This window comes from Syngnathus typhle, linkage group LG13, assembly GCF_033458585.1.
Source record: "Syngnathus typhle isolate RoL2023-S1 ecotype Sweden linkage group LG13, RoL_Styp_1.0, whole genome shotgun sequence".
Classification (NCBI taxonomy): domain Eukaryota; kingdom Metazoa; phylum Chordata; class Actinopteri; order Syngnathiformes; family Syngnathidae; genus Syngnathus; species Syngnathus typhle.
Genome location: NC_083750.1, coordinates 1,408,156 through 1,426,789, shown reverse-complemented (window position 1 = coordinate 1,426,789; position 18,634 = coordinate 1,408,156). Strand labels below are relative to the sequence as shown.

Below are 18,634 nucleotides of genomic sequence, written 5' to 3'. Positions count from 1 at the left end.
CATGTTTTCCAAGTTTCCCTTGTTAAACAGACCTGATTCAAATGATCAGTTCATCCTCACGTTCTGCAGGAGCCTGATAATTGAATCAGGTGTGTTTAACGAGGGAAACTTGGAAAACGTGTAGGGATGCGGCCCCCGAGGACTGGAGTTTGAGACCCCTGATCTAGAGGCACTGACCCAGATGCCAGCAAGTCGTTGACTGGATTCCAGGCACATATAAAAACCTCAGATTCATGACCTCTGAGGACCATGGCTTTACTCTGGGGTATTTCTACGTCCCGATCCACCTCCATCATCTCTGAGTGGTGATCTACAACAAGGAGCAGATCAGAGCAAATCAGACAAAAACACAAGTGGAAGAAGAACAATAAATATGGTTTTTCCCCAAACTTTTCAGAGAATTTTTTTTCTTTTTACACAATCTGGAATTTTAAAAATCGCAGAAATAGCCCAACTGGGGTCCAGTGCCGGCTCTACGCAGGGGCAAGAGAGGGCAACGCCCCCTCAAGCAAATGTCCTGCCCCCTTGAATCAAACTTTTAGAAGTGAAAAATCCGCTGATAGAAACACACTTTAATCAGCCCCCTCTCTTCTCTCATGTCGGTACAGTGTGTCCTCACATAGCCTGCTGTCAGGACTCCGCGCCCCTCCGTAAACATCCAATCACTGTGAGTATGCAAATGAGGCAAGACGCCGCCAGAGAGTGTCAAGTTACAGTCAGCGCGGTAGGAGTTGGAAGAAGCAGTAAAAACTTACCAAACTCGTCGTAATAACCCGCGTGGGATATAACTAATGATTAACGACAACTCAAATAGTTAATATAACATTTATATTATATGTTCCCTCCCTGAGAGATTGCCACCTTATTGTGGTCAGGGGGTTTGCGTGCCTCAGTGACCCTAAGAGCAATACCAGCAGAAGCTTTAATCTTCAGGTGGGACACCCAAGCTGGACAGGTCTTAGTGTAGAGCAGTGCTTCTCAAATAGTGGGGCGCGCCCCCCAAGGTGCTATTCCTGGGGGGGCGCGTGTGACCCTGGGGAACAGGCTTTTTTTTTGGCAGTACTAGAATAAAGTGTAATTGCGGGTTTACTACAGCAGGGGGCAGTGGCGCTCTCATTGTTACTTCTGTCACGTTTGCGACAGTGCAACATTTTACGACTTACAAGACAAGTTAGGATAGTCAGGGTGGGGAGGGGGGGGGGGGCGCGAATAGATTTCTTCTTGCTAGGGGGGGGCGTAACAGAAAATAATTGAGAAGCACTGGTGTAGAGGCCTGACAGAGTGCAATCCACTTCTCCAGGTTGAGATCTGGACACACAGCTAACAACTGCCGTGAAGAAAACACTAACAGTGTTAAAAATGTGTTAAATAAATTTAAAAAAAAAAAAACAAAAAAAAAAACATGCCCCCTTCACATTTCTGACTGCCCCCTCTTATGTGCATTCCTAGAACCGGCCCTGCTGGGGGTCCAACTCCTCTAACAAGAGAATACAAAGCGGTTTAATAGTTTGTTTACAACCATGAGCTTGCTTACTGGCTAAGGCATGAGATCCATTTTCCTCCCCATTGGCTGCACCCTCTCCGTTCTTGGTGCTACACTGGGGCCCAGTGCTACTGCCACTGCCTGCTGCCGCTTGCTGTTGCTGCTGGGCCAACTTGTCCCTGTAGGCCTGCTGCCTCGTTTGGACTACATCGGGCATCACTGCATCGATCAGTGACAGTGACTCAATGGGGCGCCCGTCAAATAAGGTCCCATCCTGCAAGTACAACACACCAACCAACCAACCAAACAAACAAACAAACAAAAAGGAAGGACATTAGAGAAATGTGTTGTTCAAGATGTTTTGACAACAGATTAATGCTGGAGCGGCAAAATGAAGCCGCGTGTCGATGTACAGATGACGACTGACTTCATTGATGCTGACTTCAGCCTCCACGTACTGCAGGCCCTTCTGGATGATGGAGATAAGGGCAGCAGGGGGCACCAGGGCTCCATTGATGTTGGACTGGCTGATGTGGCTCTCTATGCCAAAGGTGAATGCTGAGTGTGAGAAGCCTGGATAAGAACATGACATTAAGAGAAGGAAATGGTTCAAAGGTAAAAACAACTGTGGAACAGAACAAAAAGTCTCTAAGTTGAATGACTTCAATTCACATCACATCTGGGTTTACCTGACTCTTGCAGGTATCTGTAGACCAGGAAATTAACCTCATCACTGCTTATGCTCATTTTTAGTCCTGGTCATTAAACCATTTGGTCAGCACATTATAGGATCCTGGGGAAGTCAAAACAAAAAAAGAGATTTGCTTATTGACAGTCCAGAGCAAAACACTACGTAGTAGGGGTCTAACGATTCATCGATACACATCGATTAATCGATATAATACGATTTATTGGCATCGATGCTAAACGTAAACATCGATTTATATCGCCGTGTTTGACCTCAGACATTAGACGCGACTTTATTTTGAAATTCAGTTCATTGTTGCTTGCTTCCTCTTTCCGGGAGCAGTGAGCGGCGTGTTGTGTTGTGAGCAGAGCAGGCACGTGAAAGGGGAGTCGACAACTAGTACGCGGCTCCTGGGCTGGTGCTATGGCTAGTGTCCAAAAAGACGAGGAAATTTGCTCCCCTTTAGGCTTCAAGTCGTTCGTTTGGAAGCACTTCGGATTCCAAAGAAAAGATGGCTCAACGGGCAAGACACGTGCAGTTTGTAAATCCTGCCATGCGGTGATCAAATATTCAGGGACCACAAATCTCTATATTTATATTTAAAGAAAAAACACATCAAAGTTCAGTGTTAAAATAAGCACTTTGTATACTACAATACTCTTGTAATTTCCTAAATAAAGAGTTTGCAGTACCTTGTTGATTTTGCGTATGAATTGTTATAAATCAGGATATTGTTCTATATTTTTTTATTTAAAAAAATAAAAAAAAATCGATTGTAGAGCACTATATCGCGATGTATCGTGAATGAATCACAGCAGGCTTTAAGATATCGGCAAATATCGTACCGTGTATCTTTGTATCGATATGATATCGTATCGTGACAAAACCCGCGATTTACACCCCTACTTTTTACTATGGCAACGTAACCAGAGTGACGGGAGAGCCACCATTTAGAAAACGTGCTCAAATATTCAGGGACCACAAATCTCTATATTTATATTTAAAGAAAAAACACAACATCAAAGTTCAGTGTTAAAATAAGCACTTTGTATACTACAATACTCTTGTAATTTCCTAATTAAAGAGTTTGCAGTACCTTGTTGATTTTGCGTATGAATTGTTATAAATCAGGATATTGTTCTATATTTTTTATTTAAAAAAAATGTATATATCGATCGTAGAGCACTATATCGCAATGTATCGTGAATGAATCACAGCACGCTTCAAGATATCGGCAAATATCGTATCGTGGTTCTTTGTATCGATATGATATCGTATCGTGACAAAACCCGCGATTTACACCCCTACTACGTAGGGTCCACGCACCATAAAAACACAGAGGATGGCATTTCACATAATAAACAAGTACCACTGAATGGAATTACGCTGAAATTTGAGAGGGGGGGCCACACAAGTGATCTTTCATTTGATGAAGAAATTAAGGTTTTTCTCCAAGCTTGGGCACGAAAATGGTTTCCATTCATTAACCTACGACTGGAGATAATTACAGTCAAACCTTGGTTTTCGGCCACAATCCATTCCAGAAGGCGGGTCGAGAAGTGAATCAGTCGAATTCCGAATCTATTTTTCCCACTACAAATAATGGAAAAAAAATTACTCCATTCCAAAACAAAAACAAACGCCTTTTTTAAGCATTTTTTCATTTGCGCATTTTTGTCCGATCGCGCAACTGCAGCGCACTGCCGAACGGGCAACCGTAGCGCACCGCGCAACTGCACCGCGCTGGTCGCTTTATTGTGACTCTGTCTGAAATCTAAAAAATATTTTTAAAGTCCTGATGTTTAATTTGGTCCGGTCGCGCAACCGCAGCGCGCCGGGCGCTCACTGTCGCATTGCATCAAGAGCGTCTTTGTGTTTTAGGATGGCTTTACTGCTCCCACTTGCTTTCTTTGGAGGCATGATTAGGGGTTAATACAATTCTCAAAGTAACGAAAATACAATAACGGACGGAGTCAGTCAGCATCCGGGCCGCGCGGTCGGGTTTTCTCGGCTCATCTCGCGAGGTTCGACCTCCGAATTGTGTTCGACAACCGAAGCAAAAAAATCTCGAATTCCGATTTGTTCGAGAACCGGGACGTTCGAAAACCGAGGTTTGACTTTAGTAGTTAATCTCAGGCAGCCATTACAGGGTATTTCGAAATACGTCTGGAAAATATCTCATAATAACTTCCTTGTCTTCTGGAATCCAGTTTCTTGCAGAACTAGCACAGTTTAAATGCGAGTGTGGAAATAAACATGGGGTCTGGACAAGGGAATCTTATTTTCATATGCTATCTGGCTAAAGGCCTTTCTGAGAAGTTTCTAAGACAAAAACGGAAATCCATATTATCACATGTCCAGACGTAAAAATAAATGCAAGTGAACCACAAATATATATGAAAGACTTGACAAGGAAATGGTACATGGTGAGGAAGCAGCAGAGAAAAATAATTTGTCACACATTCCAAATTATGCAAGTGATCTTCTCAGATTTTTATCAATAGTCTGGCACCCATCATAATTATCCTCGTAAAAATAAAAACATGAAACAACTTATTTCTTAATTGATAGTAGCTTTGTAAATGTTACATGCATTGAACGTGAGAGTTTTTTGGTCAGCCTCTGATCAAATTTCTTGCTAGGGTGTCAGAATAGCCTGCAGCGTAGATGTGAACTGCCTCTATGGCAAAACCAGCACAGAGAAGAAAATGAGGATTCTGTAATTACTGGCGTGCCCCGAGCTCCGTGACATGGTTAAAAATAAAGTGCTCATCCTTAAGAACACCTCAAAGGGCAAGTCATGGAGCCATAACCCTGGACAAGCCTGCCATTCCATGACAATTTTCTATTTTTAGCTGATGTTCGTGTCCTCCCTCATCCTTGTAATTATAAGCAAACCAGAGCCTTTTTTGTTCAAACGGTGAAAAATTCATACTGCCAAACTGCGGCCAACTCTGCATCAATAGGATGTTAGGTCGCTTTGCGGCACCAAATATGGGCAGGATTGCTTCGTGTCATCATTCCATCCAGTTGTTATGCTTGACATAATTGCACATGATTAGATGAACAATTTAGAACACAAGTCTGTACTTCAGTTTTACAGAAGCATTTTCAAGCTTTTAGATGGATATGGCAACACTTTGTTGTCGAATTGATTAGGGATGCACTGCTACTGACACTGACTAATTTACGACTGTACGGTACTCAAACTCGTGCAAATGGACAGATGCTACACAAAGAGTCAAGTCAGTTGCATGGAAATACTTTAAAATAAATATGAGTGACAACGATTTTTGCTGACTGGAAGTTATACTCTGCCTGTGCCCCAAGCATCGAGTTTAGACGCTAGCCACTAGCCAAAACGCTGGCAACAGGTGCCGTATTATGCAATGTCTGAATAAGTGCATTTTTTTACCATTCCTAATTAGCGATTGAAAATGGGCCCAGGGCGACATGTTGATGTTGGTGGCAACAGTTTGTGTGTCAATATAAACTGGCCTGACTACAGTTGGGAAGACAAGTCAGCTGCCAGGTCTGTCATTGCCTTTTTTTTAAAATATATTTTACGCTTAATTTCTTCCGAAACTTCCTCATCTTCTGCTGACCATCTGTCTTTGAGGCGCACATGAGCAAAAGCGGTAATCTGGGTCATCCATGATGTAAAAAAAAATCACGATTACATTTAGATTAATTGCCTGGCTCCTCGTGATATTCCCGATTAGTCATTATATAACAAATCAGTGCAGTGCAGAGCAGTGTAGTCAGTGCAATCTGATTTTCCATATTTTAAACCTCAACGGGAATTTCGCTCTATTTTCTATCACTGCATTTTCTGTCGTGACTATGATCAGCCAGGATCCAAATTTAACCATCATCAACCAGAGTACCGGCAACAAACAACTGCAAGCACATGACAGCTGCTGCCAACCTCCCTCTCTTAACTGTTGTCATGTTTCCACTGGAAACAATGGTGACAGTCGCGGATTTAATGTGACTAGGTGTGGATGAATAGATGTGCCTCCTACACTAATGGGTTAATAGTTTATGTAGTTCATGTAATTCATGAACGCCATCGTCACACTAGTTCAGGGGTCACCAACTCCGGTCCTCAAGGGCGCCAATCCATCTTGTTTTAGGTGCAGCCCTAACACAACACACCTGATTCAAATGATCAACTCATCAGCAAGCTCTATTAAGGCTGATAGTGATCCTGATTATTTGAATCAGGTGTATTGTTGTAGGTGAAAAATGTCTTACCCATGTGATCAGGATGTCTTTATGCATGCACCATTGCTTTGTTGTCCTCAAAAAGAAGGGTCAACCCCTAAAAGACACAAAACAAACAAGATTTGTCATAGAAGCATTTATGTTACATCACTGAACAATGCCTTTTACTCCCAGATTCAGCGTATTGCTTTGTCCCTTCGTTATATTTGTTAGTTTCCCTCGCGTGTGTGCAAAAGCGTGTCAACATGCTTATCTGTCGGGAGGCTAAATTAGCAGGATAGCGTGGCGTGCTAGCCATTTGCGGAAATACGTCGCCCATCCCCCAACAGATCGGCGCTGAATGGGCTCGACTTAATAAAACAGTGTTGATTTACACCGATGCACTTCGTCAACTAATGGAGACATATTTGATCGCTTAATTGACTAATAATGCATTTGGGTTAGCAGTAAGCAATGTCATCAGTTAACCATCAAGCGTACATTATTGAAGCCCCTTGCATTGTAGGTGAATGCATGACAAAAGGCAACGGCACATCACCTCATTTAAATATGTTACAAACCGCAATTGAAGCATATTTAGTGCAATTTAATTACAATTGTTTATCCACTTTCTGGTTATCATTTACACACAGTACAGCGACGCCCCAGCCGGCAATGCTTTTCTAAAGGCGGTCGCCACACAAGGTGCTTTTAATTGGAATTAATCTTGTTGCGATACAACAGTGTGTATTGCTGATACTTCGTAGATGTCTTCATCACAACACCACAAATATATTACAATTAGCTTCTTTTCAAGGGGACTGATATGAGTACTGAACAAGGGCATAGCTAGTTGGCTCCAAGCTAGCCTAGCTCCTCCGTGCTAAAGCTGCTAACAAGCTTGCTAAATGCTAGCGTACTAGTGTCGCTATAATCTGGTACCTACTTGATTTAAAAACCTTTTCAAATACGACGATATCTCCCGACACTTCTCGTGTACAACTTGGAGCGTGTCATGTGTGTTATCGATTATCGTTTTTTTTGTTGTTATTGTTGCAAATGTTAATATCAATCGTTAGGTTGAAATACTAAAGCTAAAGCCAGGCGGTAAGAAGCCTGCAACGCTTTCAGACGATCGACATAGTGGGTTGACCCAGCAAGCAAAAATTAGGTGCCTGTAACTACTGTTATTATCAAAGCGCCGCGCTCATTTCATATGTACACTCCCACCATGTTTATGGTTATCTAAAATAATTATTGAAGACACCTCAATCGGTAACACACATTCATTCTTTAGAGCACAAACAACCAGTAGTCGCAGTAGCAAAGATCGCGACAACGGTGACTAACCTATTTTCCGAAAAGCAAGAAACACCCGGTGATATTTCCCTTCTTGTTTTGCTGATAAGCTCCGGTTATGTTGGACGGCTTCGTGGTAAAACGGACTCGCATATCCTTGCTGAGCGATGAGCGGAAAATGTAAAATACCAAGGCCTTGGAAGTTGGTCCTGCAGCCAAGTACCAGTCATAACAACAGAGTGAGCACCCATCCCCCACTACACAGCTCATTTGTGCATGTGTGGTCACCACTAGCGAGGATTAATGACACCCCCTATCCTCACCCCCTATTCTTCAGCCATTCAGACTGGGAAAGTCAACAACAAGTTTACATCATCGTTGCAATTTATGTTCTACACACATTTTTGTGTTTGTCACTCGATACCTAATCCATAATCACATTATTTCATACAGTGTCCCTAAATACAATACGTATGCTGATTGCTCACTGATAAACTTACACAATTCATTACTATTCGTTTATATAATAATTTTTCCACATCATCTATTTATTATCTCCGGTTTATCCGGAGTCGGGTCAGTGGCCTAATTGAGAAATCAGGGAATCCCAGACTTGCCTCCCCCTGCTACTTTGTCCAGCACTTTTCAGGGTACTTCGAGGTGTTCCCATGCTGACCAAGTGACATCTCCAGTGTCCCCAGAGTACCCTGGGTCTTCTCCAGGGTCTCCTTTTTAGTCACACGTTTGTAACAACTGAAAATAGAGGCGGCCACGAGGCATCCTAACCAGATACCCAAGCCACCTTATTTGTGTCTCTACTCCAAGCTCCTCCTGGATGACCAAGCTTCTCACCCTATCTCAGAGGCCTCAATGCAGGAACCTTATTTTGGCCAATTGCAATGGTGATCTTGTGCTTTCAGTCATGACCAGAGCTTGTGACTTACTGGGAATGTGGATTTATCAGTGGGTCAAGAGCTTTGCCTCCTTCCATTGGGACGGGCGCCCATGGGGCATCTGTTTTGGATGCCTCATTGATAGTCACATTGATATCAGTTCAGTTCGGCTGACGGACATTCCCACCCTGCCTCAGGCTTCTCTTATGTTGGATGACGACATACTATGAAATCCATCTTTTACAGGGCTTTCAATTGCAGTGTTGCACCTGAAGCAAACATTTTCGGAGCATCCTTTGATTGTTGTCACATGGTTCATACTGTCTTCTTGCTAAGAAGCAACAGAAAAGAAAAGCTTAATTCACCTTAGGTGTTTCGTCAAACTACTGTCGCATTCATCAAAATTGTTCATTATTCATGCAGATCATGGAGTAGGTTAACATTTACAGTATTTGTAGCTTAGATACGGTACAGTACGCTAGGTGTGTTATTTATTGAGGGATTTGGTTGAAGCAGAAATACTGCAGTTAAAGCCTCTGAGCCGTCTGATCCTTCCTCCTACTCAATTATTGCAGAACTCATCGTTTTTTTCCCCCCTTTTTTTGTCACATCCACAGAAACCATATCCTCAGAAATAATTCCGGACGATCTCAGTACATCCTCATTTTTTCGCACAGGGGTAAAAACTGTAAACAGTCTTTATGGCATCGATTTTGACAATCCTAGATTTGGATATATAATATCTAAAGACTGCATTCCAGATTGATTACTGTTAGGGTTTGCAGAATATCTTTATCGTATGATTATGTTGGAATGTAACCTGTAATAATTTAGCCAGCTTGTCCTGTTTTAACAAAAGTAGTAGACCAAAGTGCTAAGATCTTTTCAACTTATTGACTAGCTGCAGAGGAAGTAATCAAAGTTGCTTTGTTTACAGAACGTCGTAAAAGGTCCCCTGCTATGCTTTGATCAGCAGGGGACCGACTTCACCTCATCCTGTGTTCCCACACCCCCACTTTTAACCCCACTCTGTTTCTCTCAATAAATGTGCACCTGAAAAGGCCTGAGTCAGACCTCCATTCGACCATCGCTGTAAGCACAGCTATGAATGGACTCTCCGCCTGCAGGTGTTTAAAATGACTTCCTTTCTTCTGGCGAACGTTCGATCGCTGGGCATCAACATGCCTGCTGAGATCTACGAACCGGACAGTGCGTAACTGCTGTGCATCTGGAGCGGCTAGCGTGCTATCGGGCGGACCGGGCCATTGTACGAGGAGGAACATCGCGAGGAGGTGGAATGCGCGTCTACATCCGTGACGAATGGTGCTGGGACTCTGTGATGGGATGCAAGAACTGCTCGCCTCTGGCGAAGTTTGTGATCTCCAGGCTTTTGGGGTCCTGAACTCTCTCCCCCGTTGTTTACTTGTATGTTACTCGTGTACTGTGTCTCGTCACCGTGGGATGGAGGAAACGTGATTTCGATTTCTTTGTGTGTCTTGGCATGAAGGAATTGACAATAAAGCTGACTCTGACTCTGAATGTATATAACCAGTAATAAATAACCTAGCTTGTCCCATCCTACACAATGTCGTAAAACATCCCTTGCTATGTTTTGACTAGAGGTCAAAGGTTTCTTTTTTATTCAGTCCACTTCCCACATGTTCTTATCAGTATGTAACACCTGGTGATTTCTTGCTTACGAGGCAAAGCCCACGTGCTTTTTTTAGGGGCCTTGTCTACGATTGTGGGTAGGGCAAATCCAAATAAAAAGAGCGGGAGTGCATACAGATATTTAGTGTAGTGAGATTGTTGTAAGCTATCTGTACTGCACTCCTCGCGAGAAAAGACTTAATATTCTGTCTCACTTGTGGTTTGTTTGCTGTTGCTCTTCTCTTAATAGTTATTCAGTCAGCGAATTAAACCTGACAGAAATTGGGGGCTCGTCCGGGATCTCGACACACCTGGCGGGTTCAGCGGACTCTTCGACGCAGGCGAAAATCCTCGGCTGAGGTAAACAAAAGCCCTTTGACGGGACTGTCTCGATCAGTCCGGCTGGACACCGGGAGGGTTGACGAGATCTTCCGAGGAGGAGAATCAGCAGACCGTGAGTAGGCATATTAATTCTACTAAAAAGGAATGAATGAGCTGTGACAAGAGGTCACTTAATACGAGCAGTGACAAGAGGTCACTTAAAAAATGAATGAGCGAGGACGAGGTCACTTAAAACGAGCAGTGACAAGAGGTCACTTAAAGACCTTGAGAATTCTAGACACTATTAAGTGCAATTAGAAACAGTTAAATTCCGCAGGGGCGGTGTGGAGCCCCCTAACTTTTTACGTTAGTTAAATTCCGCAGCAGGAGTGCGGACTCCTCTGTTTTTAAAAAACGCGCGTGGTATGCTTGTGTACGGTTTGACTGAGAGTGATGTCATTTGAGCGCTCCTCTATATAAACACACAGGATTGTAAACAGTGGCTTTGTGTGGGTGCAGAGGCAAGAACTTTCCGCTCCCTTTGGGGAGGTGAAAGGAGACTTACCACATATCGAATTATTAACCACTGTCCTGTGAATAAAGTTGGTTTTAGGACACTGTAGGTGCCATTCAAACTACCAACTACAAAATTTAGAAAAATAAACCATGGGAAACTTAAATAGTAAGCAAAAATCTCTACCCCGACATGAACTAAAATGCAAAGATTGGAAAATAATTGAAAAGCAGGATCCCGACCGACTTAAAAAAGATTTCGATAAATGGGTTAAAAAATATAGATTTGAGGGAGAACTAGAAGAAGTACAAGAGCGGGAAGAGAAAACACATGCTACAAATTCAAAACTAAAGATCATAGCGAAGTTTTATCCGCAAATACATGACACACACAAAATTGAGGAATCACCTCCTCCTTATGGGTTGATGGACAGAGTCACTCGGCAGAAAAGCCCGCTAGAAATGGATTGGTCAAAGGAAATCAGAGCAAATTATACAGAAATAGGGAGAACAAAGCAAAATGATAATGAAACCTTTGATGAGTATCGAGTGCGCATGACAAAAGTGTTTAAAACACACAGTGAACTGATGGAAAATAATGCGCCTCAAGGTGCTTATCAACGGCAATTAAAAAATGACATCCACGCAGGGTCCAGACCAGCAATACAAGGCTGGGTGATCAAACATTATATAGGCATGAACACCGGAACTTTGGAGGAATACATAAATCATGCCCTCCATGCGGAAAAAGTAGTAATAGACAAACAAAAACGAAAATAAATGAAAGCTACAAAAGACACTTTTCTGGTAGACCAGTATAGTGACACTTTTTACCAAAATGCAGGCAGAGGACAGAAAGGCCAGAGGAGGCTTTAGAGGCCGAGGAAGAGGAGTTGTGCAACCTCCAATAGAATGCTGGAATTGCGGAGAAAACGGTCACATGGCACGTGACTGCACAAATTAACAAAGACATTTATGACTAGGCCAAAATCAAATCAAATCAGGTTTCCATGTAATGAAGTGGGAACCTGGCTGCCAAAATTAAGGAGAAATTAGCTTAAATATACAGGAGATATTTATGTTAAAAGGATAAAATAAGATAAAGAAACACTGAAGTTAAAATTTGCTAAATAAATGGAAAAGAATTACAAATAGCTTATAAAAGTGAAATAGAGAATAAATCAGAAAAATAAGACGAACAAAAAGGTGTGTTAGTGGGATCGATGTGTGTTCTATATGTTGTGCATCATCCTTTTGTGCTGGTGTATGTGCGTGTGCGCGCAGAGGATCCTCATGAATGTGTGTGTGTGTATGAGTGCAAGTGAGATGTGTGTCCTATGGAAGAAATCAGTCATGGAGAATGTTCAGGGGGCTGTTGAAGCAATAATAGGGAAATTGAGAAGAGGAAGATGATGTGTTTAAGTTGCTTGGAGAAACTGAGATGAGCAGTGTGTGGCAGTAGAGAAAATAAGACGTGTGTGGCAGGAAGTGACTAGAACGGTGGCTTTATAGGACGAGAATAAGAGACAGCAAATGTTTTGTAGAAGACAGTGAAAGATGTTGAATGTAGGGGTGTAACGATACATCGATACACATTGATTAATCGATATAATGCTCTACGATTTATTGGCATCGATGCTAAACGTAAACATCGATTTATATCGCCGTGTTTGACCTCGGACATTAGACGCGACTTTGTTTTGAAATCCAGTTCATTGTTGCTTGCTTCCTCTTTCCGGGAGCGCACTGCGCGTGTTGTGTCGTGAGCAGAGCACGCACGTGAAAGGGGAGTCGACAACTAGTACGCGGCTCCTGGGCTGGTGCTATGGCTAGTGTCTAAAAAGACGAGGAAATTTGCTCCCCTTTAGGCTTCAAGTCATTCGTGTGGAAGCACTTTGGATTCCAACGAAAATATGGCTCAACGGACAAGACACGTGCAGTTTGTAAATCCTGCCATGCGGTGATCAAATATTCAGGGAGCACAAATCTCGCCGCATATTTAAAGAAAAAACACGACATCAAAGTTCAGTGTTAAAATAATCACTTTGTATACTGCAATACTCTTGTAATTTCCTAAATAAAGAGTTTGCAGTACCTTGTTGATTTTGCGTATGAATTGTTATAAATCAGGATATTGTTCTATATTATTTCTATTTTTTATTTCAAAGAAAATATCGATCGTAGAGCACTATATCGCAATATATCGTGAATGAATCGCAGCAGGCTTTAAGATATCGGCAAATATCGTATCGTAGTTCTTTGTATCGATATTATATCGTATCGTGACAAAACCCGCGATTTACACCCCTAGTTGAATGTGATAATGATGAAGGGTGCAACAGCAAAGTTGGCCTGCCCTTTGAGAAGGTGGGACTGATAAGCGTGCCTGCGCTCGCGCGTTGTCGCGGGGCGGGGCTGTGCGCGTGGGCCTTTGCTATGCTCGTGTGGGCGGTGGGCCGGCATCATGGTTGTTGCAGGAAATGGCCAGCCTGTGACCAATCAACATTGATGCTGCGCCCCCCCTCGCACGAGGGGTGCTATGGCTACGGGCGAAGCAGGGAAAGTGTGAGTTTCTCAGAGAATGTTTGAATATTTGAAGCAGGGTGATGATTAAGGAAGATGTGACAATATTTGCATGAAGGATAATAAGCACTGATAAGAAAAAAAAAGTATAACCAAAACGTCAAAACAGAGGATGACGTTTGCGCAGCGTTGTTTGTTGGTATTGTTTGTGAGCTGTGTCTCTGCTGTTTTTGTGTTGTCTGTGTGCTGTAAGTGTTATGTGTTAAAAGGATGAAATTGGCTAATGTAGGTGCACAAAAGAATTTGCTAGACTATAGTCTATCTGATTTGCACCGCAAAACAAAAGCAATTTTGTGAAAATAAGAAGAAAAGAAAGGCAAGCATTTTTTTATGGGCAGAAACTGGTCCACACTGCATTAATAACTAGCCCTGATGAAACAAAATTTAAGAGATGGAAAGAACTTGCTTTCTGGAATTGGATGAAGCAAAATTATGAAATAACAACATTTCAAAGCTAAATAGTTGATTGGTTGTGTCAAGACTACACAAGTTTTTACATTTGAGACTAAGCGAGTGATTGAGTTACCGTTTTTTTCCGTGTATAATGCGCAAAATTTAACTAATTTATTGTCCTAAAATCTGGGGTGCGCATTATACATGGGTACAAATCTTTTTAAATTTTTTTAAAAGTTTTTTTTTCTTTTTTTTAAGAAAATCATGGTACAACAAAACCAACAACAGGACTGACCGACAAAGACAGGGTGACATTACCAAAGACAGGAACAGAAACCAAACAGACATAATGACAGTAACACATTTGAGCGGCTTGTCTTGGAGCACATCCGATCCGTTCTCCCCCCCACCATTGACCCCTTCCAGTTTGCGTACCGAGCCAAACGGTCCTCTGAGGATGCCATCTGCTCTGCCCTCCACTCGGCCCTCACCCACCTGGAGAGAAGGGACTCGTATGTGAGATTACTGTTTGTGGACTTCAGTTCTGCCTTCAACACCATTGTGCCACAACGCCTCATCAGCAAACTTGACACGCTGGACCTCAGTACCTACCTCTGCAACTGGCTACTGGACTTCCTCTGTCAGAGGCCACAGGTGGTACGTGTTGGCGACAAGATCTCCGCCAGCATCACACTGAGCACAGGGGCCCCCAAGGCTGCGTGCTCAGTCCGCTGCTCTTCACCCTCCTGACGCATGACTGCATTGCAACCCACAGCGACAACCGCATAGTGAAGTTTGCTGACGACACGACTCTGGTGGGTCTCATCACCAAGGGAGACGAGACTCAGTACAGGCTGGAGGTTGACCTTCTGACCACGTGGTGCAGGGACAACAACCTCCTGCTGAACGTCGACAAGACCAAGGAGGTTGTTGTTGACTTCCGGAAGGGTCACACCCAACACCTGCCGCTGACCATCGGCGGTGCTGTGGTGGAGAGAGTGAGCAGCGCCAGGTTCCTGGGGGTGCACATCAGTGAGGATCTCTCCTGGTCCACCAACACCGCGTCACTGGCGAAGAAGGCCCAGCGCCGCCTGTACTTCCTGTGGAAACTCAGGCGAGCGAGCGCTCCTCCAGCCGTCATGACTACATTTTACCGCGGCACCATTGAGAGCGTCCTCTCCAGCTGTATTGCTGTTTGGGGTGGCGGCTGCACTGACTACAACTTGAAGGCCCTGCAGCGCATAGTGAACACGGCTGGTAAGATTTTTGGTGCTTCACTCCCCTCCTTGAAAGACATTTACATCTCCCATCTCACCCGCAAGGCGACCACGATTGTGAGTGAGGTGAGTCACCCCGCTCACTCTTTGTTTGAGCTTCTGCCCTCTGGGAAGAGGTATAGGAGCCTGCGCTCCCACACCACCAGACTCAACAACAGCTTCATACTCCAGGCTGTTAGGATCCTCAACTCTCTCCCCCCTTCTGCGTAGCGTCCTGTACTTTTGCGCTATATTCTGACTGTCTGCTGCATGCACACTTGCCCCGTTTTGCTCCTCTTATTTATTTATTTATTGTGTTATTTGTTTATTTATTATTTATTCATTCTTATTATTTATTGTTTGCGCCTTCTTGGTTTTATATTGTGTCGTTTACTTGGATGTCTATCGTGTAATATGTCTCGTCACCGTGGGATAGAGAAAACGTAATTTCGGTTTCTTTGTGTGTCTTGACATGTGAAGAGATTGACAATAAAGCTGACTTTGACTTTGACTTTGAGTGACAAAACACTTATATTGATCACTCCAAAAAAAATTATGCTGCATTGTAGCAATTTAAAAGATGATCTGCTGTGTCAGATCTGGACTGCCATGAAAGTATGATGTTATATGTGTACTGCTGTAGATGTTAAAGAATGGGATAAATATATCTAAAATGTATGTGGATAATTTGTTTCAGGTAACTAGTGTAAGAGTAACTGAAAAACGAAACAATTGATTGCTAATGCAAAACAAGCTGCAAAGACAGAAACAAAAATTGAATATGTCTTATGTATGGGTTTGCGACCATTGCTTTATGTTGTACCGTCACCATTGACCAAAGATTGTGTGAAATCTATCACGTCTACTGGGTTGTGAAATCTGTGACAGAGCATTCTATATAGTAATATCCATTGAAGAAAGAAAAAAGAAGCCATTGCTTTCAGAGAATGTAGTCAAGCTAAATTGTATATGTATCAACATCCCAAGATCTGAAAAAGAAAAAGCTGGTAAAAAACAAAATATCTTTGAATTTGAGAGGGGACGATGATCTGACCGAAATTGTGTTCCCAGAGGAGTACCGGATAAGTGTAGGCTGCTGAATCAGATAGCAGCTGGTTTTGAATCCACCCTGTGTTGGTGGTGTACTCTTAACAAAAATGTCGACAGGATCAACTACATCCATTACAAGGTGCAGAGGCTTGGAAATTGGACCGAGTCGGGTTTCAAGGCGGTCTACTCCCAACTGGCCGCTACTTCCCTCATGGCTTTCCAGAACAGAATGGCCCTTGACATGCTACTCTCAAAAGAGGGCGGTGTCTGAGCCATGTTTGGTGATTTGGTCATTGCTGTCTTGCATCCCAGATGAACCTCCAAGTGACCATTAAAGTCAGGGTTTTTCCTAACTACCGTTTTTTTCCGTGTATAATGCGCCCCCATGTATAATACGCACCCTAAAAATGGCATGTTGATGCTGGAAAAAAGCCTGTACCCATGTATAATACGCACCCAGATTTTGACTCCTACTTAAGTCCGTGAATGTAAAATTATTTCAGAAAAAAGATCATCTTTGGGAACAACCGGATGTTCTGCCGGTCAGTATCACTGCGCATGCGCTAGCATACTCAATAGCGAAGAAATGTTTCGGATTTGTGTAGGGTACATTGTGACAGCAAACGAGCAGGTGATCTAGCAAGCGTCTGATACGAGACCATTGTGTTCGTATGGAGTGTGTTTGAAGTGAACAGCAGAGAAGAAAGCACATCTGTAATGGCGGCCTCCGTATGATATCCGGATTTAAAAAAAAAAAAAAGAATTTGAGAAAAAGTTTTTTTTTTTTTTTTGCACCCATGTATAATGCGCACCCCAGATTTTAGGACAATAAATTAGCTAAATTTTGCGCATTATACATGAAAAAAAAAACGGTATCTTGATCGTAGGATTAGGTTGGAATGTATATAACCAGTAATAAATAACCTGGCTTGTCCCATCCTACACAATGTCGTAAAACATCCCTTGCTATGTTTTGACTAGAGGTCAAAGGTTTCTTTTCTATTCACTCCACTTCCCACATGTTCTTATCAGTATGTAACACCTGGTGATTTTTTGCTTACGAGGCAAAGCCCACGTGCTTTTTTTAGGGGCCTTGTCTTACGATTGTGGGTAGGGCAAATCCAAATAAAAAGAGCGGGAGTGCATACAGATATTTAGTGTAGTGAGATTGTTGTAAGATATCTGTACTGCACTCCTCACGAGAAAAGACTTAATATTCTGTCTCACTTGTGGTTTGTTTGCTGTTGCTCTTCTCTTAATAGTTATTCAGTCAGCAAATTAAACCTGACAATAATTGTGGCTAAAAGTAGATTGTTGTTTGTCAAGAAATAGCAACTGAGATAAGTAGGAATACAGGCACCTATTGATAAACAGAATGGCGGTGCGATTGAATACATTTATAATATTAATCCTTGCATTATTGACAGTTTGCAGATTTTTCTTTTTAATTTCAAGACGCACTGAGATAGTGAAACTAAAGACAAATAGGAAAATTGAGCAGTAAAAGGAACTGCACGCTGTCTTTAGTGTCTGCTCAGCAAGAGCTATTTTTAGATCTTGCAAAACAAAGACAGAATTGCCTTTCTTCCCCTTTAATCTAATTCCACCTCCAAATGTAGTGTTGGATTTGGTCCATAAATTAGGGAACGCGCTATCTGCGCCTCACGGCAAAAGCCATTGCCAATCACCTGTTATCCAATTTACTCACTGCATGCTCGTTTGATTTCTTCAGATTTAGGAAAATGCTAAGCGGAAATTAAACTTACACAGGTTGGTTGAGTTCAATCACAATTCTTGTTAAGAAAGTTCTGTTTTCAGGAAAGAAGGTGCGCCTTATTCCCCGGTGCGCCTAATAGGGCGCAAAATACGGTACTCACTGCATGCTCGTTTGATTTCTTCAGATTTAGGAAAATGCTAAGACACTGAAGCAGAAATTAGACTTACACAGGTTGGTTGAGTTCAATCACAATTCTTGTTAAGAAAGCTCTGTTTCCAGGAAAGTACAATACAGCGCTGGGCCCTTCAAGAGCAGAAAGTCTCCATTCAGAAAAGGCAACGTTCAAGGTTCTTTGGTCCGCTTATATTCAGTTGCACATGCCGGTGTGGGCCGAGTGTGATGGGTGAGGAGTCTTTGGGGTGGGTCAAGTTCGCAGTAGAGTTTGATTCAATGGGAGTGGGTGCTGATTATGGGAGAGTCTGTGGGTGTGGGGGGGCTGCCGTCTTCCATCCTGTCTTTCGGCCTTGGTGATCATCTTTGGCCGAGTCCTTGGCTGTCTCCCTCTGGCACTTGCCGGTTTTA

At 42.8% G+C, this 18,634-nt stretch overlaps 1 protein-coding gene across 2 annotated transcripts in view; it reads right to left on the bottom strand.

Moving 5' to 3' along the window:
* LOC133165613 (F-box-like/WD repeat-containing protein TBL1XR1) overlaps positions 1-7,944 on the bottom strand; it is a 38,498-nt gene extending 30,554 nt beyond the window's left edge. The window contains exons 1-6 of one of the 2 annotated variants that reach the window (XM_061295407.1): positions 7,728-7,944; positions 6,429-6,495; positions 2,173-2,276; positions 1,911-2,056; positions 1,535-1,757; positions 178-310 (exon numbers count right to left, since the gene is read on the bottom strand). In XM_061295407.1, coding sequence (XP_061151391.1) covers positions 178-310; positions 1,535-1,757; positions 1,911-2,056; positions 2,173-2,230 — 560 coding nt within the window. In that variant the 5' untranslated portion in view covers positions 2,231-2,276; positions 6,429-6,495; positions 7,728-7,944. Of the gene's footprint in view, positions 1-177; positions 311-1,534; positions 1,758-1,910; positions 2,057-2,172; positions 2,277-6,428; positions 6,496-7,323; positions 7,528-7,727 lie in introns of those variants that run through there. The other variant, XM_061295408.1, reaches the window with a different exon arrangement.
* Positions 7,945-18,634: the final 10,690 nt, after the last annotated feature.